General features: G+C 36.5%; 1 protein-coding gene across 2 annotated transcripts in view; it reads right to left on the bottom strand.

The window, feature by feature from the left end:
- Positions 1-7,716: 7,716 nt before the first annotated feature.
- The window catches only part of LOC131065936 (uncharacterized), a 94,280-nt gene continuing 76,202 nt past the window's right edge, over positions 7,717-25,794 (bottom strand). Inside the window, exons 5-6 of one of the 2 annotated variants that reach the window (XM_058000536.2) lie at positions 10,655-10,708; positions 7,994-8,131 (exon numbers count right to left, since the gene is read on the bottom strand). In XM_058000536.2, coding sequence (XP_057856519.1) covers positions 10,662-10,708 — 47 coding nt within the window. In that variant the 3' untranslated portion in view covers positions 7,994-8,131; positions 10,655-10,661. Of the gene's footprint in view, positions 8,132-10,654; positions 10,709-25,794 lie in introns of both variants that reach the window. The other variant, XM_058000535.2, reaches the window with a different exon arrangement.

Here is a 25,794-nt window from a genome sequence, read left to right as displayed (position 1 = left end):
TTGACATTTAAAACCTTGAAAAATAAGTCATTTCAAAATTAAAGAATTTTTTACAAACTATTGGTAAATAGATTTGTCACTGCGGTCGTTTACCTAAAACTGACCCTGTTTGCCTGATAAGCAGTGACAAACGTTCAAATAGTTGGAGAGATCGTTCTGTGAAACACGATCTTCCTCTGCGTTTGAGAGGGGCAGCTCCCTCGTATGATAGGGGTGTTTAGGATTTTCGTGTACTTTTAACCTGAAAGTACGTAAAGGAGAAAACGTAGAACTTAAACAAGAAATAAAGATAGAAACCCCAACAACAGACATACGACCATCAACTGAGATTTCTCAACATTTGCAACAAATTACAAGGGGAGTTTATAACGTAATACGCTTAGCCATGAGATGACGATAAAGAAGAATGACAAATCTCAACATACGTAGAGATAAGAAACTTCAACACATTCAAACTGAGAGACCAAAGGTTGCTTGTGCATCATCACATCAATTGTACAAATCACATATGCATAAAAAGACTACCAATTTGACATACGAGAAATCGGCAATGATAACACATAAATACATTTAGAACATACGAACTAAGACGTATTCTTCATTATCCTTTTGGAAATATACAAGTCCAAAATCCTTTCTATACATATTGCAAATCAAAATGTCATTACAAGTTTCTCCTAGAATTCCAACAGAGTTTTCCCCTCTATAGAAAAGTCTCCTATACATTACAAATAGCCTTCTATTTATAGGCTTGTAGGATAACTACCTTATAACCAACTTCAATCCTGGGTTAATAACTAGCTCTTTTCTGCATAAATTTCAATGAGTTAATAACTTACACACTTATGCGCAGAAAAAGTCAATTTCCTAACCTTTGGTTACAATAAGCGACACAAGTCACTTTTTACAAAAATAATATCAAACCCATTACATTGAAGAAATAATTTGTTTGTTGATTTTGTCGAGGTGGCCTCCATCTTCATTTGCTTCATTTGATCTTGTAATCATCTCACCATATGAATTCATGTCTACAAGCTCTCGAACATCCTTATCCATCATGAACATAATATTTATTTGAACAATAAGAAGGCTTATATGATGAGGACGTTATCATGTTCATGACATTATTTCCGTGGTCTCCTAGCTCTTGTGTGTCGTTCCACTGCGGTTGGAGAATGTTGGTTGAGGTTCATGAAATTAGTGTTGCAATCTACCAGACCCTTGAAGTTCCTTGACTATGGTTCCACAAGCTCTACACTTAGATCTTCCCAACAAATATATTTGTCTATTCCTTGCGATCAATGTGAGCCATGAGTCGTTCCATTACATTTGTTTGAAATCACCGCAAGCCGTGAGATGAATTTGAGGCATTATGTAAAATGAATAGCACGTCTTGTCTTATGTTTCACATTCTTCATGTATGACGACCATGGTTTTATATCTAACAATAATCCTCATTTATTTAGTGCTTCGATGAATTTACAAACTCTGTTTCAAAGTTTTCATTTTGCATAGGTATGGAGGGTGTCAGCAAATAATTTGACCCTGTACCTGTCAATTGCATTCACTCTAAAGTTTCTATCACTTTTCCAATGAGTGCATGTGTGTATCGTTGTCATCATTTCATTACATTCCTAAGAGGAAATCTCTTTGAGGCACTCTAACAAACAATTTGTGTGCTTGGTCTATGTTTCCTTTTTTTGCCTTTCGCATGTTGTCAAATGGTTCACTTGTTGTGCATATCAACTTGAGCATTTCTAACAATAATATTCGATAGAGATCTTCTTTTAATCATGCTTTGATGGATATCTCTTCACTGCTCAAAACTCACATTTTGACACGGGCCAGAAAGATGCTAACAAAGGGTTGCGTAATTTGGCTTTATACCCATGAACTACATTTGCTTGGAAGTTTCAAAATCTTTGAGATGACATCTCTATGAAGCATTATGTTAAACTATTCACGTGCATTGCCTATGCTTTCCACGATCTGCATCATGCTATTCTGTCAAACATCTCATGGTATTGGCTATGATCCCACGATGCATGTAAGTCTGCCAAAATAGTTACACGACTGGCAAATCTCCCTTATCCTTTGTGCTTGAACGGCTTCCATATTGGCTCGTGAGCAAGAAGACTGCAATGTTAAATCAAGAAGACTGCAATGTTAAATTCAACAATTCACATGCAAAGTTGATGCTTCCACGATTTGCAGCAGCTGCAACTACAACATCTTATGCAATTCCACTATCTTTCATGCGTTGATGAATGTCTGTTGACAATTTGGTGCATATTCTGCGATTATTGCATTAGAAGAGACCACGTTTATTTAAAGCATTCTATCAAATACTTCCCATTTCATGTCTGAGCTTTCCATTATTGCATGTTACGTGGAACTCGGGTTTACACCTGCCAATACATCTCCTTGGAGCATTCTGTCAAACAGTTTGCTAAATGTCTATGCTTCATAACTTATACCCCATGGGGAAGGAAGGGAGTAAAAGAAAGTCGACATTAGGAAGGTTAACTTAAAATCTGAGGGTGGGTGTATTAGATGGCAATCCTCGCTGAACAAAATACGTTTAGAGAATAAAGTGGATAGGGAAGTGCTATAGCATGGACATCTTTTCAACCTTCAATCTCAGAAACCCCTAATCCCTAGTGCAGAGATATAGGCGCCTAGCTTGCTTTCGTCTAGCAAAATAAAATACTTTGAATCTTGTCACTTAGTCATTCTGAATATTTAATACATAATTAGCCCTCTTTGCAAGTGTTGATTCCAGGAAGTTAGTTGCCTTCAGGCGGAACTAGCATGGGGTGTGTTCTCACCGTTACTGGTATTTAGGAAGAAGAATGAACCCGGTCGGCAGCCCTTTCATTTTCGATATGGGCGGCTACGTGCCCATAATGCTTTGTAGAACTTTTCACATGCCAACACGATGCTCCCATTCTCTACAGATTTTTGTTTTCCTCTAAACCATATGACATTTCTTCAAGGCATCCAGTCAAACAAATCAGGTATGTTGGAATCGTTCCAGGAGCATTCTCTAATTTGCCTTTGTGCATACGTAAGTTGCAGAGCTGAAGATATAATAACTCGCATGTCCCGAGAGTATGCATTCACTTTTTGGTTTGAACATTCCAGTTTATCATCGGTATGGAGGATGTTGGCAAAGGTTGTGGAAATCGGCCTTACACTCACGGATTTCACTTGCTTGACAGTTTCAAAATCATCTCCAATCACATACCACGAGACCACATTTCATTGAGGACTTCTATCAAATACTTCACATGCATTGTCTATATATTCACTTCCAACATCATACATGGCGTTAAATGACTTCAGCCAGTGCTGATAATGGAGATTGCAGCGGAGTTAATTGGCATTATTTCTGCAGTGCCTATCGTGATGAGGTGACATCTTCTTGAGGCATTTCATTAGACAATTCATAAGATGTTTATGCTTCACATTTTGCACGCAAGACTACCAAAGTGGTTACATCTGTCGGCTAGCAAACCACACACTTTTGCATTCATATCTAGAATTTGCGACATGTCTATGCTTCCATTCTACAATTATAAGAGGTTAAGAATGCTCAAAAAGTGCGCATTTCTAACTTTTTGACAAAGTGGGACCCGCAAGGTTAAGAAATGAGGTTAGAATGCTCAAAAAGTGAGCATTCCTAACCTTTTGTGAAAGGTTAGAAATGCTCAAAAAGTGAGCATTTTTAACCTTCTCGGCAAAAGGATAAGAAATGAGGTTAAGAATGCTCAAAAAGTGAGCATTTCTAACCTTCTGCTTCAACGAACTATCCTTTAGCCCTTAGAAACCATTGATCACAAAGAGGAATCAAGGAAAAATGCAACCGATGTTTTTGAACAGCTTTTTTTCATCACAAATGACCAGACATATTAAAATAATTTAAAATATTAAATTATTATTTAAGAAATAATTTAAATATTTTAAATATATAGCTTTGGCTGGAGAAAAATGGCATAACTTTCAAACAGTAGGGAGTTAGGTCTTGAAATTCGAAACACGCGTCAATGAAAGGGAAAAAGGTCCACACAATTATCTACACCTCATGACAAAGCCTTAAATGAGATAGTTTAATCATTTGGGAGCAATAGACACCAAAAATTGAAAGTTTAAAATATGACAAAGTATGAACTAGGTTCAAGTGAAAGTTGGTCGTATGATACAAAATGACGCTTAGATCCTGACTGTCAACTGATTTCCCTCAATTTGTGGTAATTTTCAAAATTCTTTCATTTTTCATATTTTGACTGGTAAGGACCTTGGATTGTGTGTTCACTGTTTACGCAAAAGCACCTATTGGATCTTCATTCAACATTGAGACCAAATATGGGGGCAACACAAACCTAAAACAAATTTGTATTATAATGTCTTTAATTCATATTTATGGGAATGAGCAGTTGCAATTGAACTATTCATCAACTTCTAATAATGGCATATGTGGTTTAGTCCTTATAAATTGTCAAGAAAAAATCAGATTCTTTAACATCCCTTTCACATACTACCAAATAAATCAAATGGACAAGCTTCTTCCACATGCCATTAGATATATTGAAAGGATGAGCATATTGAAAGGTTTAGTATATCAATCTAGTAGGAACCACTTCATCTCCATTTGACAACAAAATTCGTAGCGTGCTATGAATTGTATTATCTTTGAGAATTATCAATGGAACCTAACTTGAACGTGTGTAATGTTTGTAATCATATTCACATTACAAACCAATGGCATGTAATCCTTCCAAATTAATGACAATAACTAAGAAGTAGAAATAATATCTAAGGTGGCATCAATAAAAACCTCTATTTATGCAAACTAATAATTAATGCAAGATAATGCAAAAAAAAAAACAATAGGTTGCAAGATCAATTTACAAGATCAAACACCCAACACCTTAGGAAATAAGGGTGTTATCAACAATGATGTCCCTTCCTTTTTCAAACAATTCAAATTTGTCTAGGGTACTTTTAACAACAATCAAGTCTTCACATACTAGTCATCCATGTGAAATTCATAAGTTGTCAAGTCAATCAAAATCAACTTGCACTAAAAACATCAAGTCCAAACATGTTAGGTGGACATCGAGGCCATATTCCCAATTATTTTGATATCCATCATTGTCTATCATGCAAGTAACACACACATTCGACATAACAATGTTATGTCAAAGATTGGCCTACAAAAGCTATGAGGCATATGCATTTTGAATAGACAAATCATTCCAAATGGCAAACTAAAGCTAGCCTATTGTCAAAATCTATCATTGTCTATCATGAGGTCAACTAACACATTCAACAAAACAATGTTATGCCAAAGATTGGCCTACAAAAGCAATGAGGCATATGCAATTTGAATGTATAGATCATTCCAAATGGCAAACTAACACTTGACTATTGTCAAAATCCTATAGGAGAGTCCAATCCACCAATTCAAATGATCACTTCTCTACTCTTGATGCAAGCGTTGTTAATCCAAGTAATAATAAACTTAACATTACAAATCATATTGAGCATTGGTATAAGAGCTTGATGAACTTGTCTACTTACAATATAAATGTTCTTACTGATTTAATCAATGATGACCTTGACATTGGTGATATTGATATTTATAATATTGAATGACAATCTACTAACAAAATTGTACGTTTCCACTCAATTCCTGAGGAGGATGATTATGCACTCAATTCCCTTGATTACTTATCCCAATTGGGTTATTGATCATGAACATCTTGAGACCACCAAGTATGCAACTCAACACAAATTATATAAGGCTATGGATTATGTTTATTGATGATTATACTTTTGCCCTTGAGTTGTAGTTGAAAACCTAAAATTTTGGCTTACAAACTCTAAAAACATGTATATATCGTCCTCTTTCCATATGGGTCTTTGCAACAACTCTCCACTCTCATCTTAAAGGTGGAATGTCAAGTTTTAAATTTTGAGTTCTTCATGCATGGTAGTCCACTGAAAATTTGTCATTACAACATATTACAAATTATAGCATGTTGTGACTTTTAAATTTTGAGTTCTTCATGCATGGTACTAAGAGATTTCTCACATTATCCACTGAAAATTTGTCATTACAACATATTACAAATTATAGCATGTTGTGACTTATCAATATAGCATCTCCGTTAGTGATGTTCAATTCAACATGCACACAGCTGAGATTGCACTTCTTGTTTTTATGATATGCATGGAGCATAATCATTGTCTTCATTTTTTATGGAGTTTTTTCTACCACAAGCAATTCTGTCTCAACATGTGATTCATTTGAGAGCATTGTGGATGATAAATTATTCACAATTTTAATTTGACAAAAAGTAAGGTCATTTAATGCATGCTTCAACATACTTTTGGGTTTTTCATGTGCTCAATCAAATTAGGATCTCCAATTTTCATTCTATTTGAAAATAGAAGTGATTGACAAAAACTGAATAGTGTTCTTTTGCCAATTTATTTATCACTCAGAACAGAAAATGGTGGTGAATTTACAAATTTCACAACAAAAGGGTATTGGTATTCTATAAAAATGGGATATAGTATCATAGATGGCTGACTTGACTTGAGGAAAAAAACTCAAATCTTTATCAAGTCAAACTACACAAAAGAACTAACTAGGCAAAACCTTTTCCACCGATTGGAGCTTCATATCAAGAAAATGAGGCACTAAGGTTGTCCGATGTCCAATACAAACATTGGTTTTACAACTACCCTGTGGACTAAGGGGAGAATGGCATACTATTATACATAATCTCAGGTGTAGTCAAAATTTAGAGTAAATTCTATATTTTATATTTTATAGATATACTAGAAGAGTACTTTGTATCACATTTTGAAGGGAACGGAATACAAGTTTCATTGAATGAATTTTTCGTGTCTAATTTTTCATCCACTTCGTTTTGTCAATATTTCCATTGCATTTCATTTCCAGACCCACACATTCTTTTGATCTTCCAATTTTGACGAGTCATCAAAACATACAATTGTTGCCATGTGACAAAAGTGTTTGATGAATGACCAACTAATAGTGTTCTGACATCTAACTTTTCCTAAGCCCTTGTATCTATTACACTTCACAGGGTGAGAACGAGCGTGCACGAGTTGTGTGGGCTACATTAAGAATGTTGGCACACAAAGAGACAGTTGCCGAGTTTTGCATAAGAAAGATTTGCGTGAAGGCTAAAGTGTGCTTCAACAGAAATGTGCCAGACTAGCAAGGTCTATGCAAGACTCTCACAAAGTTGCACTACTAAAGATAGGGCATACAGGACACTCAAAATCTCCTAGACAAAATGGAACATGTAACTTGCATGTGAACAAACTATCACAACACAACACATACACAAGTTAAGCATATGTGCAAAAAACTATCACAATAAAAGGCATGCATGAGCTAAGTCTACACGAAAGAAGCTCCTACATCACCTCCAATGTAAGCTACTTTTACTTTAGATGGGACAATATTATAAGCAAGCTAAACTTACGATGTTACTATAGGTATGTTAATCACTTCCAAGATTGAAATTCTCCTATTGTATATCACCAGAAAAGAAATGCTTATTAATTTTGAAATGGACAATTTGAATGAAGAAAATATATCCAAGTACATTACTCCAATATAAGTTAGACGATAAAAAAAATTATCAATAAAAGTTATCAAAATGCCAGTAAGAATTTCTTAAATTAGTAACACTGGGATTAACTTGCAAATATTAGATTTCAACAGTGCTTACAAAGTAAAAAAGAAAGAAGAATGCATTCACATTCCATTTCCTTTAAAGGAGTACTTTCTTTAACTTGATGTTATTGTATTGTTGATTCAGATTGTGAAGCATATAGAAATGTTAAGGAATAATGAGCCAAATCAAAAAATATACAAGGAAAGCTTTCACATGTGTAGCTTCCAACGATTATTCCAAAGCAAACAATCATAAGGACATTTGATAATTATCAACGCATACAACCCATTGGATCTATGTCAAAATGTGCAGAGGCTAAGTTACTATTTAGAGCTCTGGAAGACCTCTTCCACCCTCTGCATCATATGTCCTTTCGAGAACATCCTTTGCAGTTGTATCTTTTGGACCCACTGCAATAAGAAGATAATGTCTGTGAGAACTGGACTATAACTTGAAGTTTAAGAAAAGTAATCAAGATCATAATCCTACTTTGAAAATGTCCTTTTAAATTAATAGGCTGCACAGCATATTATGGCATACACAAGCCCAAAAAGATCATAAAACAAGTATTCAATGAATGCCACGTCCATAGCTTGCAAAAGAAGAAAACCAGAAATCATGTAGATTGCGTGTTAGATACAATAAACACAACATGAACTACTTATTTAGAATGTGTTTCGTGAGTGTTTCGCATATATAAACTTCTCAGAAGTCATGCCTTTCAACAGCATAGCCTGATATCATGCTCTGAAGCTTCTTACCTAGTAAATGAAACTTGCCTTTTTTCCTTAAGCAATTTTTGTGTTAAGAAGCTTCAATAACACTTCCAAATTCTGGAAATACAAGAAAGATGATGATTCTTTGTAGTCCAAACCTACACAGTCTCTGGGCTATTCTAGGATGATCTGTACTGCCATAGACCTTCTTAGGCATTGCATCAATCGTTGCATGTACATGTTTAGCTCCAGATATACTCATTACTCCAGAGAATGATTTGCTTTCTTTGTTGACTATTTATAGTGTTTGGAAAATGACAACTATATCTATAATACTATTTTTTTTATAAATGGCCATTCCCTTCAGTTTCCATATCTTCTATGGCCTCACCAGTTCATAGCTCCAGGTCAAAAGGGTTTCATATGGCGTTGTGCCAGCATCACCAGTCACATTAAAAAGTTTACCAAGCATAGTTGAAAAAAAAAAAAGATAGCTTATATGTTTTATAATTCAATTTTCAATCAAATTCAATTACTCTATGAGCTTTTATCTTTTAAATCTAAAGGACGGTATGCTATTTTGAGTTCATTTACAAACCTTAAAGGATGATCTCAAAGGAATGTCCCTTTGGCTTTAATTAATCTGGAAATGAAAGACATTCTCTAAAATCCTAAATTATCTTTTGGAAGATTTGGCAGATAATTACTCTTGCAATTGTTCTTAAAGGCAAATCAAGAGTTCACAGTAGTAATTCCTCTATTTTTCAGATACAGATTTATTTCAAGCTCCCATACTTGCACCTGGTGGCTCTTCCAAATATATTAGCTTTTAAAAACACTTAAATGAAAAACTGACCACCATGAATCAACATGATAACGGATCTGTCTACAAATCTGTCCTTGAGGCCACTAAAAAACTGATCGACTGTTATAAGCACAAATTCATCAACTCAAAACACTAACAGAGATTTGACTTCTCAATAAATAAATAGGTGACAGAAAACAAGGCTAACTTGCAAGAAACTTGAAGGTTTCCCTCCACAAATTAGAGGGATGGCACCCTCAAAGGATGGAACTTTTTTTTTAAAATCAGCAATGGGGAGGGGGATGGGGGAAGAGGTGTGTACTTAAGGATGAGGGACAATGGCAGAAGGGTAGAAGGAAACGAATGGGGGTTGGTTTTTCTTTGTCTGCCAAAAGGTAAGAAAAACGAAATTCTGGATAACCCTCAAAACAGGAAATAGTAATCCACAAGCAAAATGAAGAAACCAAGAGTTGCTCAACAAACCCAAACAAGCAAAGAAAATATGTAATATCCCCATTTTCTGAATGAGTCATTTGTTGGATACTGTAAGCATTTTTTATTCCTGTAGGCTGAGTCAGGTATTTAAGTATTAATTAAATTTTAAATAGTCGTAAGTTTTTCGAGATTATTTATAGTTAATTAGTTAAATATTGAACCTCGGTTATTTTAATAAAGTAACTTTATTTTAAGCCATTGGAAAAATTATAAAGTGGGTCACTTTATAAGCAGAAAAATGAAATAAAAACAAATAATTCCCTCAAAGATGGATATAAAAGAGGTTGAAAGCCAAAAAGAAATTCATTCTTGACTTGTTATTTTTCTTGGAGAGCTTTGAGAGCTTCTGCTTTCAATTCAGCAAACCCTTGGGCTTTTTGGTTGATTGGACAAAAACACATTTCAGCCAACCTTGGTGGATTCACACAGGATTCACAAGTCCATCTATTGGACTGGTTTCGATGGTGAGACATCTACTCTAGCCAAATTGCAGGTAGAATCATACAAGTTTCATGCAAGTGTTGAGCAATTAAAGCTTGGATAAATTTTCGGATTTTTGCACACAAACGAAAATTTATTATTTCTCCAATTATTGGTGAAAGATTCATCTGAATATTTGTTTCTAGATGCCATGTTTGGGAATTCACATAGCATGATATGAGACACCATTATTGAGGGCTTGATAATATATTTCAAATGCCAATTATGGTTGGGCATGAGTTTTGATGGTGCCAGGCATGATGATTACCTACATTTTTGGTTTTCAACATTTGGACATTGTTGGGTGTTAAAATCTGCTATTGTTAGACGCAAAATACAAAATGTAAGCGTGATAAACTGAAGCAATTTGCAGCTACTTCTATAAAAAATGCTACACGCTGGTTTATGAGCAGACATGGGGATTGGAAGAGAATTACAGCGAAGTCAAGGTGGGATGTGGGGTTGATAGACTGTCCAAAGACCAGCGCTGCCTGTAGAAGTGCATTTGCAGACAGATTTTCAGTCATTCAATTGAGACAAGTACATGGTTAGAGCATTGCAAAATCACTTTCAGAAATTTGCTAACCTGTACAACAGTATATGCTATAAGTTTTATGTATTTAATTCATATTGCAATGGTACAAACTGTTTGTTGTATTGTTCCTCAAATCATGAATGCTAAATTGGGTTTTATGAATGTTTATGTAAGGCAATGTGACTCAAAAACCATCAGAAAACTTTCATAAAATATTTCAGTCTGGACCCTTCAAATAGAATGCATTTGAACTATTTGACAAAATGCCTATCCTCTAAACATTGGGAAAAAGTGAAAAAATTGGCAAACAAAATTGGCTCAGGTCACTACAGTGGTATTAGAGTCCTGCATCCTACCAGCTTGAGGGGTTAACAATGAAAGGATCATTTTCAGATCGTTTCCAGTAAGCGGCCAGCACTTATCCATAACAATTGCAACAGATTGTTGGTTAGTTTCAGTGCGAAGATGAAGACAAACTAGGTACTCATGACAGAATTGTTGCAAGTCTTTAAAGAATATCAAAAGAATCTTACCACATTACTAGGGCATCCTGAGATGTTGGAACCTCACCTATCAGATGGAAAGAAATAAGTGATGAAAAAAAAAAATTCTTCTATTGCAAGGGAAAATGAAAGCATCAGGAATGAACTCAAAAGAAAAAAAAAATTGCTTCTCATAGGAACTTGGGAGCCTAACCACCTATGAAAGGATAAAGAAGTGAAGTTGTCAACGGAAGAATCAAAAGTCACAGAAGGAGAGATTGAAAAAGAGAAACAAGAAGATTGTCAAACTGCCCTTCTAGACATTGCATTACCTCACAATGCATGGTAGTGTTGAGCTTGCTGAAAATTCAGTGCTTTCATGCCATCTCTTCAAGAAGTTTGCAAGGAAACATAGAAAGAGGAATCTGATCCTGAAGTTCATGTTGCTTCTAAAAATGAGGATATAGGTAATTCTTCATGTGCATCTGCAAACGAAGAAGAGTACTTTGGTCTTCATGATAGTGCTGAAATTGAAGGATATGCTGATTTGGAGTTTGCTAAATCAGTAACTAACGATAAAGTCCTACGACGGTATAGATGTTTTTGATGACACGTTGACTGAGCATAGAGTTGTCCTAACCTCAATGCAAGAATTTGGCAAAGGCAATGACAGTGAGGTAGCTGGTTTTGAAAATTATGCTAAGGAAGGCAAATAAGGAATTTTGGTGTGTGATGCTGATTATGATCAAGGACCTAGTGCATTGCAAATTTTGAGGAGTCAATTGCTGGTGACTGAGCAAAATATTGTTCAAACCTTAACTCATTTTGATAGCACACACAAGTTCATTAAATAACTCCTTTGGACACCTCAACTTGAAGAGAGACAAAAGGGTTTAATGATTGGAGCCACTGTATCAAATCTGCAGACTATCAAACATGCTAAAGAAAAAAATTCAGATTATCTACATTTACTTTCTGATAGAGACCATGCCATCAAGTTTGCAGAGAAGACTTATAAAGCATTCACAAAAAAAGGAGAAAGAAGTTGATGAACTTAACCTTGAGTTAAGTTTAGCTCACTTTTCTCTCCACAAAGCAGAAAATCAGTCACCTGTTGCAGCCACATCGAAGGAACAAGAATGTGATATAGGGCCTATGGAGATCATACGGACGATTGAAGGAATTAATGAGCTTGGGAGTGGTGAAGAATTACTTAATGGCTACAACAGCTCTACCATCACAAAGATTTGACAAGATGAGCACTTGGGAAGAGCATCATGAGTGCAATTCCATTGGGCTTGATAAACAGAATTTGAAAGGTGAAACATCTTCCATTTTTGGTGAAAAGTATCTCTTCATGATCTGATTTGAGAGACACCTCCTGATTCATGGGATGAGAATGATGAGATATAGAATCCAATTGATTGTTTGGAATTTCCATTGGAGCAAGCCAGTGAATTTCACATTGATTGCATTGTGAGGTATGCTCATCATATTTCTTTCAGCCCACAAACAAATGATTTGACCATGTTTCTGATGACACATAAGAGTAGAATAGATAAGAGATTACATAGAACACTCTCATATGAGGTGCTCCCTTCAACGGAAGAAAAATTTGAATCTTGCAGGTCTCCCAGTTTGTTTCTACAAGATGGATATTATGCTGTGGTATGGGATAAGGAAAGTGAGACTTGGCACACTAGTTCTCCATGTGTAATCAGAGTGCACAATAGAAGTCATCAAATATTGGGTATGGTAGACTCCCAATTTGGCTTTGGGGTCCAAGCATTTTTATGATGGGTGGATTGCTTCACAGTGTAATAGAGATTGAGAAAGTTGTCCAGTTTAGCTAGTTATATCATAATGGTGCAGCAAGGATAGTGGAGCATTCTTCAAATTCATTTGGGATCTTGGTATTGGCATTCAAGTTCAAATTGCTTGGAACAAGCAATCTTTGGGAAGGGAGGACTATAATGTCCTCATTTTATGAATGAGCCATTTATCAAAGATTGTTAGCCTCTTTTATTCCAGTAGGCTAAGTCGGGTATTTTAAGGGAATAATTAATTAATTAAATTTTAAATAGTCCTAAGCTTCTTAAAAATATTTCTATTTAATTGCTTAAATGTCGAACCTTTGTTATTTTAATAAAGTGACTTTATTTTATGCCAATGGAAAAATTATAGTGGGTCACTTTATGGGCAGAAAAATGATATAAAAATAAATCAAATCTAATAATTCTCTCAAAGATGGATATATAAGGTGTTGAAAGAAAAGTTACAAGACTCGGACTCAGCAAGCTGATTTTTGACTGGGACTCGGACTCGGCGCCCAGACTCGATCGAGACTCGGCAAATTGAAAAACCCAAGAAATTCAAAGATTTTTAACGATTTTAAACTTCTTTCATGCAGTTTTTAATAAATAAACATTTGTTACACAATAATCTCATCAAATAGAAGCACATACACAAGTTTACATTGATCACATAAGTATAAATGCAAATTTTAGGCTTGCGCTGAAGGAAATAAGCTAAATTAAATAACACATTAGAAATATAGATAGTGTCAAATGTCTACAAAATTCATAGAATATGAAATCCATGTCATCAAAAGTTCAAAACATATATCAAGTTCAACATAAAAGCTAGAGCCTAGAAATCTAAGGCTCAGAGGAGCCAATATTAATGATCATTGATCACTCGACCCCGCAACCGTCCTATGTGTGCGCCTAAGATAGGTCCCGGAACATTCTGCAACCATGATATCTGCCTGTGTCTCAAGCTCAGCCTCAGCCTTAGCCTCAATGACATCAACTTCCTCATCCACTGTTGTTATATGGAGCCTAATTAGACTCGGAGGTTAAATTTTCCCCACTTCTATCGACGCAATTTCCCCCCAAATTATTCAATGGGGGTTTGGGGGCAACGCCCCCAAGACGGGGTCCAGGGGCAGCACCCCTAGCGCACTCCTTGTCGCGGAACAAGGTGGGGTCGAGGGGAAGTGCCCCCGAAAGCTCAAACGACTTTTATTTCATTCCTCTATTTAATCTTTATCTGCATTTAATTGATATTTTCTACATGCAATTCCTAACATCCACATCATCCTTGGACATATTCACCGTTTATTCCACTTAAAACAAAGATTCTTTCAATTTTTTTGGCTTTTTTATTGTTGCCTAGGTGGCAGAGTCCAGGCCTCGGAACTCAGCGAGTCTGCCAAGACCCAACCAGACTCAGCTGAGTCCGAGTCCAGAGGTGCCTGGCCTCGGCAAGGGTGACCCGCCTCAGGACTCGGCGAGTCTTGTAACTATGGTTGAAAGCCAAAAAGTGATTCATTCTTGCCTTATTATTTCTTGGAGAGCTTTAAGAGCTTCTGCTTTCAATTCAACAAACCCTAGCACGAAAACCCTTTGATTCACAAAAACCCATTTCAGCCCATCTCAATGGATTCGCACAAGATTCACAAGTGCATCTATTGGATCAGTTTCGATGGTGAGACATTTACCCCAGCCAAATTGTAGGTAGAATCATATAGGTTTCCCATAGGCATTGAAAGATTCATCCGATTGCTTGTTTTCAGATGCCATGTTTGGAAATTAACATAGCATGAAATGGGACACCATTATTGATAGTTTGATAACATATTTCAAATGCCCAAGTATGGCTGGTCGTGAGTTTCAATGGTGCCAAGCATTATGATTACCTACATTCTTGGTTTTCAATATTTGGACATTGTTGGGCATTAATATCTATTATTGTTGGGCGCTCAATACAAAATGCTAAGCGTGATAAAGTGGGGCAGTTTGTGGTGACTTCTATAATAAATGCTACCCGCGGGTTTATCAGCAGACATGAGGGATTGGAAGGGAATTACAGAAAAGTCAAGGTGGGATGTGGGGCTGATAGACTGTCTAAGGACCGACACTGCCTGTAGAAGTGCATTTGCAGGCAGATTTTCAGTCATTCACTTGAGGCGATTACAAGGTTAGAGCATTGTATAATCACTTTCAGGAATTTACTAACCTGTACAACGACATATGCTCTAAGTTTTATGTATCAAATTCATATTGCAATGGTACAAACTGTTTGGTGTATTGTACCTCAAATACATGAATGCCAAATCGAGTTTTATGAATGTTTATATAAAGCAATGTGACTCAAAAACCATCAGAAAACTTTCATAAAATATTTCAGTCTGGAACTCTTCAAATAGAATGCATGTGAACTGTTTGACAAAATGCCTATCCTCTGAACACTGGGAAAAAGTGAAAAAATTGGCAAACAAAATTGGCTCAAGTCATTAGAAAATAATTGCAACAATTGCCTCTTTTATTCACCAAAGAATACACTGGATGGAGGAAAGAATGTGGCTTTGCTCAGTGCAAGTGTTGAAACTTTGGAAGCTCGGAATCTTCTCAAAACAATTCTCCCAAGATATGCATGGCATGCAGTCCATAATTAATGTCACAAACCCAAAAGATTAGATGAAAGTGATGAAACCCAATATACAAACCCCTAAAATAAAATTGTACTTGCTAGAAAAAAACCATGCACTTAAACAAATCTGCAAGACTGAATTTCAGAAGCAATGAATAAAATTAATCCCTATTTCTAGTAAAATTCATTCCAGCACAGATATCATGCAAGGAAAACAACGAAAACTGTGTATACATCTTACATCCATTTTGGTTCTAGAACCCATGTAATGACATTTTTGGAAAACTTCATTGCACAAGACAAATAGCCTATAGATGAAATGCATCAAAACCCTTCACTCTTCTGATTTCACAACCGTTAAACATGAAAGTCGTTAGAACCGTAGCAATAAAATTCTTTGACTAACATGCAGATTCACAAATACTTGCTTACAGAAGCCCTGCAATTCACTGGCAAGTTTTCGGCAAGTGCCTTACCCAGCAACTTGCCAAACTTAGCAAGTCAGTGGCAAAAATATGACAATCTGCACATAAAACACTAAAAAGTAAAAATGCTTCATTTTTTCACACCACCTCCTTCAGGATTTCAAATTTTCAACATAATGACAAATTGGGCAGGTTGTGTTTATTTGCAAATGATATTATGAGATTCTGAGTGACTATGGACTTTGTAAACAAATTTATTGACAGGATTTTAAAGGTATGTAACAGTTTTTCAGTTTTTTCTTTTCTTTTCTTTTATTCTACAGTCAGGTTTTACATGTTTTTTTATTTCTGTTTTTCAGTTATTTCCTTTTAGCTGCTGGAGTTTACGATGTTTTACATTTGAATTTTTTGTTTTTCTTTTCTACTAGGGGTATATTTGCTTTATTTGGATAGAAGAATGGCATCCACAAAAAAGAGAAGTGGCAGCAAGGCTAGGGACCCCACTTGGAAGCATTGCACACTAGATACACAGATGGAAACGGTGTTGTGTAACCATTGTGGGCTGCATATGAGAGGAGGTATCATTCGCCTCAATTTTCACCTTGCACAAATCACTGTTCAAGATATGCAGCTATGCAATGCAGTGGACCCTGAGGTCATAAGAGAGACGAAGACTCTCTTTGCCTCTTATAAGAAGAAGAAAACAGAAAAAAGAGGACAATCGAGGCAATGGCAATTGTAATGAGTTCTTTTGCATTGGCCCACAACCACAACTCTTATATTGCAAATGCATATAGTTGGTTCTCACAATCTAAGGCAAAAGGTTTCTTCATTCCACATAACACTCCTACTGCACAACATTCACTAGAAGCTAGCAGGTAGAATTAGGATAAGCATAATTAAGCCAAGTTGAGGTGCCAATTTTGGTACCACACCAGCATACAGTTCTGTGTTGCAAGGAGCCCTTACTAGAAGTGAAAGGTCAATGCATTGACTGCAGCAAGAAAGGAATTGGATGCACTAAGCCCTCTTATTATTGAGCAGGCCATTGTTGGAAGATGGTGTCAAAAAGATAAGGTACTAGTTGAACACCAAAAGAAGCTTTGCGAAACAAGGTTTGCCCTATTTTATTTGAGAGGTGAATGGACACTAATCAACTTCACTATAGATAAGAGTGGACAATTAGTGTTTTGTTGACATGTCTAAAGTTGCATTGCTGCAAACTCCATCCGGCCAATGCAGAATAGAATGATCTTGCTGAGTATCCTATCCTCTCTTGAGCTAAGGAAATCCCTAATGCTGTTTCTCGTTTGATCAAAGGGGACGACCTCAAGGTTTTGATTGTCAGGTCTTGACTACGGGATTACTCAGTGGTTTAATGTGTTCTACTGGAAACACAAGGGGACTTACGGTAAAATAGGCAATTGATGGATGACTTCCCTAAAACTTTAACAGTCTCATTATCAATTGGTTTCAGTTGCATGATACTGTTTCAGCAGGACTGCGGATTCTTCTTGGTAAAAAAGGGAAAAAGAGGGATAGGGAAAGAGAGGTACAAAATGTCTAAATTATTTAAATAGGATAGCATATTCAGAAAACAGACAAACACCTCCAAATAACTAGATTAAACATTACCAGCCATTTAAGCACAGTACTTGTATGAATCTAGTGCGATCTTCAAGGGAAAATTGAGTTTTCATGCCATCAAATACAACATCAGAACTTTAACATTCATTCAGTGAGTATTCAATAACCAAACTAAGCATATGAAAGGTTTAGACTAACCATACAGAAGGAAAGACAATCAGTCATTCCCTAATGGTATGAACAGTGAGGATTCTATCAGATGTTTATCTAGAAAATGCTATATAAATGAAAGAAACATAACTGAAAATTTCAAATTAATGAAGAAGGAGACCATGCACTCACAAGGAAACTTGAAACAATCTTAACTTTGCATTAAATCCTGTAAATTCCGCCAGAGCTTCAGCAACAATCCATGAACTTCTTACAAAATGAGGGAAAACCAGTCCCCTTAAATAGGCTTCAAAAATGAATGAATGGCCAAGATCTAATCTAAACAAGTGGCCCAGATTCATCCTTACAAAAGGGTACCCATACCCATAAATGGAGGGTAAATATCAGCAACAACCCCAAAGGGAGCAATAACTACCCAAAAAAGTAATTAAAACTTATCCAAAATAATTTTAAAAGGTGCACACACACAAAGTTTTACATTTACAGTTGACTTGGAAGTCAAATATGACCCTTTGGCCAAAAAGTGCACTTTTCAAAATTCAAAAGAAAAAAGCACTTTAGGAAAGCACTTTCTCTTTTCTAGCTTCACATCCTTTTTCCAGGAATTCATCCTCGCCATGCAAATATTCTTGCCAAAGGTCCCGACCTGTTGCACGTTCTACCCGAACGTAGTCCTGAAATCTCAAGCATAACTTGAATAATTCGGTCGTTGGCAGCATAGGTGGATTGAACATTTTGTAATGGATACCTTGTAAGAGGCTATCTAAATTCTCCAACTCCTCTCTCCAATATGACTTGTGATTTTCAAAACATGATATGTCCGCTTGAAGCCTAGAAGCAAAATCTAGATCCTCTATGGAGTATGCAACCTTGGGATTGAGTCGGTCCTCCCACTACGGTTGCACCTCACTATCCTCCATACCGTTCTTCCAACCAGGAACCATGGATTTGAGGATCCTCTCACCAAGGTCCTTCACATTTGATAAAGTGTCATCACACTTATCATGCATTTTGTTGATATTATCCCTCATGTCGTCCTTCATGTTGAGGGTCCAATACCAGTCTATGAAGGTACTGACACTATAAGGATTTAGGATAGCATCAGCAGCAGGGATCTGAGAACAGGTCCAAAATAGAGCCCTAACGAGGGGCAAAGTCTTGGCCATCGCCTCATGAATGTTATAGCATTCTTTCTTCAGCTTACATATTTTGATAACAATGGCTTCCCTATGGAGGGTCATTTCGCGCAGATCCTTGAAGATTTGCTCCCCTCTTTCTTTAATGCCCTGCATCCATTCCTTGATGGCCCTTGCAGTATCTCGTACTCCTTCAAACTCTATCGTGGTTCTCTGTGCCAACGCTATTGGGGGAATGTGGGATTCGGAAGCATTGTGCAATGGTCTTAGGAGTTGATCAATGTACCCCTCGGCCTTCTCAGCACGAGTTTGATACATGTTCTTTTCAGCTATTATGTCTTCAATTAGGGGAGAAGACTCGGTTTCTGAAATCTTGAATATCAATATAGCCCAGGTCAGTATCACCGATATTCTCCCAGACACTCTAAACCTTCGATTCCCTCAGTCCCCCTCTCTGATACTGATACTTCATCCTTTCAACTCTGCGAGCGATATCTGACTTGGATGCTCGCGATGTCTCGGCTGCAGCAAACGTCTTTGATGATTCTACCGCCGACTTAGGCATTTATCCTGCACAGCTGGATGCGGATTACGAGGCGATATAAAGGAAGTAACGTGGGTTAGATAAAGGATATGCCAGCATACAAGGATCAGTTCAAAAACCGAATTGAAAGAACAGCATGACATCTTTAGCTAAAAGCTTGATTGATTTAAACATGAATATTTATGAAGCTTTTCGATTGCGGATTTATACTCAGGCATTTTAGGATCAAATTTTAAAATGGACGACGCCTTGAAGTTTTCCTAAGTCTAAAAATGCATTTTCTGGTTAATTCCTAGACTCTATTTTCAATTGCTTTGCATGACCTCTTATAAACGGGAAAAGATGTGGTTTTTAAGACTTAATCATTTTAATTCATTTTGCGTACGCATCTATATGATTTTGCAAATATTTCGAATGATTTCAAGAGAGGTGAAGCACACTTACCTGGCGAAAATGAATGGCGTGAATTCGCACAACTGGCCTTGCAAGAATGAATTCCAAATTTCGGATGGGGAAGTCTGCAATTCGAATTTCAACGGTTAACTCCCTATTCAAATTTCCGCACCTATGGTTTGGAAAGAAAATGCAGATTTAAACATTTGGACATAGCGATTTTACCTTGGGCGAAATGGTGATTGAACTTAAATGTTTGAATGGGCTTTGCTTTTCGACCAAAAACCAAACCTCCACGTGGAAGCTATGGCGTTCCTCAAAATTCAAATCTCGCAGCTTTCCTTTCAGTCACCAAACTTAGGCGTTTTCTATTGCTTCTTACAAACCATAAAAAATCTATACCCACGCCTTGGCTCACAATTTCGGGGTTTAGGACGGGGTGGAAAGCCTTTAAATTGCGATTCTCCCTTGAACTGCAAATTTCGGAGTTTTTAGGGCCTTTGTCAATTTGCGAATTCCTTAAATTTGCCTCCCAAATCGCAATTTTGCCCTAGATGGCGAATTTCGGACCTTTCAGGGAGTTTGCGAGCTTCATAAACTTTCACTTTTCTCACTGCGCGACTTTCGAGATTATGAAGAGGTTTTGAATTTTCTATTTCCGCGCGACTTATCCCCTAAATGCGAACTTCAGTGATATGGGAGGGAATTCGCAAGTTTTGACTTTTCTCTAATGATGCCATTTTCGGGGTTTTGGGACATTTTGCCAACTTCGGCATTTTGATACACTTTTCAATTTTTAAAATCCCTGCGACTTACCTTGATCATGCGAAGTTCGGTGATTTGGGGGGGAATGTAAACTTCGGACTTTTTAGGTGTTTTGCAAACTTTAGTTTAACACTCCCTTTTTACGTTTTCACTTGAAAATGCGAACTTCGGCGATATGGGGGAGTTTGCCAACTTCGGACTTTTCACTCACTTTGCAAACTTCGGACCTTTTAGTCAATTTCTTCGCACTTTTTGGGCCTTTTGCCAATTTTCGAAGTTTACTTTCCTCGCGCTTTTCCTCCAAATCGCAATTTTCGGGGATATGGAGGCTTTTAAAACTTTAACTTTCGTCTTCACTTAAAGTGCGAACTTCGGCACTTTTACTCTTTTTGCAAATTTCAGACTTTTCACTCACTTTGCAAACTTCGGACCTTTCAGTCATTTTGCCAATTTCAGACCTTTCAGGCGTTTTGCAAACTTCGGACTTTTCACTCACTTTGCAAACTTCGGACCTTTTAGTCATTTTACCAATTTCGGACCTTTCAAGCGTTTTGCAAACTTTGAAAACTTAGGCAATTTGAGCCATTCTGAAAACTCAGGCGATTTGAATTTAACTCTCTTGGAATCTCATGCCCGAAGGCTCAACTAATCTCACGTATTGACAAGCTCCCGCTCATGACACCACCATCTCACGGACTGATTACGGGCTCGCTCAAAAGGACGCGAGACACTCTGCGCGGAACTCAACAGGGCGAAGACGGAAAGGCCCAAAAAAGGAAAGGGGGCCCTGTTGGCGACAGGGAGCGTGTGCAATGCACAACATGTTCCTAAAATCAATTGATGCCTCTTGTGAAGTGAACAATGCAGGCACCATGCAACATGTTTGTCATGTCCCCTTTTTGTACTAAATATAATCAAGAGCACCTAGGCCTATTATTTTATTTTTCATAAAACTTGTGGGTAAGGTGATGTAAATCATTTTAAAATAAAACTTTAATTTGTCCAGGTTAATTTAACATTTTAAAGGACATCTTATATAAGTTGTTTTACAGTTTAAAATGTGTTGTCAAGGAAGTGGTCCGAGGGGTTTTACTAGACTTTAAGTTAGTCCTAAGATTATTTGAAAATTATTATAAAAGACAACTTATATTTAATATTTTGTATGGTACACTTAAATGGGGTACAATAATGCCATTTGTAACTCCTAGGATACTTTATTATTTCTCTATCATTAAGGATGGGAGTTATAAACTAAATTTAGGAGGGATTTTTCAAGCTAGTTGCAATCATGTACTTCAAGAAGTGGAGGGAAAAATTAGAAAAGAAAGAATTAATATTCAATTATTCCCTCAATGAATCTGTTAAAGAAAGCAAAAGCTCAAGGAGTGTGTCCAATTTTAATAATATGAACTTTTCTCATTTTCAAAGAACTTCTATTCGAAATAAATCCAAGGATGAAGACCCTTAAGATTGCACGATCCCAGATGAAAAACCTTGAGGTCTTATTGGAGTTTGGGAATTAAAACTCGAAAAATTCTCAGTTGGTGATTCTACCCAAGAATTACACAGAGCTTCATGAGCATTTTTGTACTCAGTTTTGGAGATTGTTGATTAAGTTTTGTGGAGCTATTGTATGAGCCATACATATTTTAATTTCTGGTGTACTCATTGAAAGTAAATCACAACTATTTAAGGAGACTCGGCCACACAGATTTCAGCTGCTAATCCTTTTATATCAGGCCATACATTTCAAACACAGATTGACCACTTATTTTAATCTCGTGTAGCTGTTTCGGCCACTATATTTTTTGTGGGAAGATTCCCTACTCATTTGGGAGGCTGTCTTCAAAATTTCTTCCCAATCAATCAGCCATTCCAATTCTGGAAGATAATGTTGAAAACTAACAAATGGTATTTGGCCACCATTATCATCTTTTGTATTCACAGTTGGGCAGATTGTACGCAAGTGATATAGTAGTATTTTATACAGATTGTAGTCCTTTCTTGACATTTAATCCATGTACCAATGTATAGTGAGTTGTAGCCCTAGTACAACATCCTTGGGCGTTGTTTAACATAGTCTGTGTCTCTTTGACTAATTGTTGCTACAAAGGTAGAAATTTTAGGTATACTTACTATAGCCTATCTAATGGGTCTCTCGTACCAATTTTCCTGAGTACCATACCACTGAGCTTCATTTGGGTAATACTTATGTTTTTCAAATTCTTATGCAGCTTTCATTTGAATATTTCTAAGTCTATTACTACTGAGAAATCTAAATTTGTAATGTTTTGCAAATAAATACAGTAGATCAAAGATTGTATGAGGAGACATTTGCAGCCTCTAGCAAATAAAATACAGCCCCATTTAATATCAAGCCTGGGCAGTAGGAAGTATTAGAAGGCCAAACAAATCAAATAAACAATTGATGAGAAAAGGCTGACCTTGATAAAATTAATGGGAAATGAGAGCGGGGGGGGCAACTAAAGTTTATTACAAAATGTGTGAATAAACAAAGGGTTGACCTAGGTAAATAATGACCAGCACATAATTAATAGACAAACTTATGTGAAGAGTTGCACCCCATGTGAGTTGAAGGGTTACAACTCTTAAGCCTGGATGGATATATAAAGGAGATGAAACCCAGGAGAGGGGAAGACAATATGAATTAGAGCAGGACAACTACAAGCAGACATAAATGTATTATTACAGCAGACGTGAATACATTATTAAGCAGGTGTTTGAAGGTAATAAAATATGAATTGAAACAGGTCCAAAGCAGACTTAGAGTAGAATGGAATAAAAAGGGAAAAATAGAAATATAAGGTAAGTGTAATGTCCCCAACTCCGTAATCTAAAGAGACATATAAAAAGTGGATTTCAACAATTTATTTTGAGTACGAATAATTTATTTATAGTGTAATTAACCAAATTCGTTTAAAGACACTTATTATCAATAAGTCAATTCCCATATTTAATTCCTAAGGAGATTGAGAGGATTAGCTACCATAGGATGCCCGTAGCGCTTATCAGGCCCAAGGGCGGAACACTCCCCCTTGGCCCTACTGTCAGAAGCCCTTTGTCAACTGCAGTGGGTGGCCTACCTGGCAGAGGCCTAGTTCCTGCTATCCCTGTTGCCTAATTCCTCATCTACCCCACTAGGTTTGGATATGCAATTGCTTTATTCATAATTTTGGTAGTAACGCATATCATACCTATTAGTCCCTAATTATATAATGTTGTTTATTCCTTAAATAGGAGTTGTAGTTTATTAATCAATTTATTTATTAACTTGTTTGTTTATGAGAGTTTATACACATTGCACAATCATATATATATATATATATATATATATACTTACTTTGATCTTTATTATATTAGCATCTAATATTTGTATACCATTTATATACTATATACTGAATTAATAAACTATATACATTTGCTTAGTATTTAACTTCCTATCTGCCTGAGTTTCCTTTTACTTATTAACTTCTACTGCAAAAAAATGAAAACTTAGCAGGTCGTGACTCTTACCTGATTCTTTCGCTGTTATCCCGTGCTAAATCCTTGTCCGTCTCCTTCTGTTCGCTATTTCCTGTGTCTTTTTTTCTTCCGTGTCTCTCCCGTGCCCTTCCTCCCTTTCGGCTCGCATCCTTATACCCGTGGGGGGAGGCGCTTGGAGGGGATACCTCCATGGGCATGACTGCTTGGTGAGCGGTGGTGACTGCTCCCTGTTCCAGACGCTACCCTTCGTGGACGCCTTGTTAATAAACGCCGTTTTATGATGCGTTCCTCCTTTAGTGTGGGTTTAATCACAAACTTGTAAATGTTTTTGCTTTAAGATTATGTGCGATAGAATTTCATTAATATCGTATGGTGCTTTTAAGAGATTAGTTGCATAATACTTTATAAAGTATTTCTTGGGGGATTGAACTTTAATATTTTATGTTTGTCTAATTATATATATTATATAATATTATATTAATATGATAATTTATTTTTGTTTGTGTTGTATGATTGTTATATTAAATTATGTGTTAATATATTATGATAAAGCTCATTTAATATTTAACATTAATTAATTAAAAATATGATCAATAGATATATATTAAAAAATAAGGAGTTATCATTAATTAAGTTACAATAGTATTGAAAAATGGAAATGTTTTATTACAAAAATGTGGGATCATTACAGTAAGAATGATATGAAGTCAGACATTCATATAATCTGAAAATTGTATTATTTATAAGACTTCACAATTTTCTGAATATATGAAGGAAGCAATCAGCAAACATCAAACAACCATTGGAGAAGAACAATCAGTCCAAGAAGGATCATCGTGGAAGCATCAATAAATAAAATTTCAGAGCAGCAGTAATATAAAATTAGACAATAGCATCAGATCGAACCAAGGATCACAAGTACTGATCCATAAGAGCAGATCAGTTCATCAGACATCATCAATCCATCGAATAAGAGATGAATAGAGTGCAGGAACAGCATTCAAACCAGACTGACGATTGTTAACATTCCCATTTCCAGTGGTAATATAGAGATCATACCTTAGCTTTATATATGTATATATAATAATATATGCACATCTCTGTTATACAAAGCAGCGCTGCAACAGTCTGTCACAAAAGTGTAAGGAAAGAAATCTGCAATTAAGGAGAACAGCTATAGAGCACCCTGCTACAGTGGCAAATAGGGAGAGAATGGCTAGTAGGGCACCCTACTGCAAATTCCCTTCCAACCCTTATGTTGAGGACTGTTAATAAACATAAGGATCTCCAGCCATGGATGTGTGGTGGAGGACTTCATGGAGGGAGAACAGCTGTCTTAGGGCACCCTACCCTGCCTCCTTAATCCATATCTTCTATGACTGAGATTCACATACCAATCAGACTTGCTGTGTAATGATGAATATATAATTTTCTTTCTCCAACCATAGATGTACTTGTCTGAAATCCCTCTTGCAGGCGAAGGCCTTGAGGAGTAAGAGATGGGTGGCGAGTGGGCTCATAAGGAGGCCATCCTAGTAGGACCATTATGGCCTAGAACAAAGAGGGCACTTACAGAGTCAAGTAACCCCCTTACAACCTCC

The sequence above is a fragment of the Cryptomeria japonica genome, chromosome 2 (assembly GCF_030272615.1).
Source record: "Cryptomeria japonica chromosome 2, Sugi_1.0, whole genome shotgun sequence".
In the NCBI taxonomy this organism is placed as follows: Eukaryota; Viridiplantae; Streptophyta; class Pinopsida; order Cupressales; family Cupressaceae; genus Cryptomeria; species Cryptomeria japonica.
Note: the sequence above shows the minus strand (reverse complement) of the source record. Positions and strands in the feature narration are given on the sequence as shown.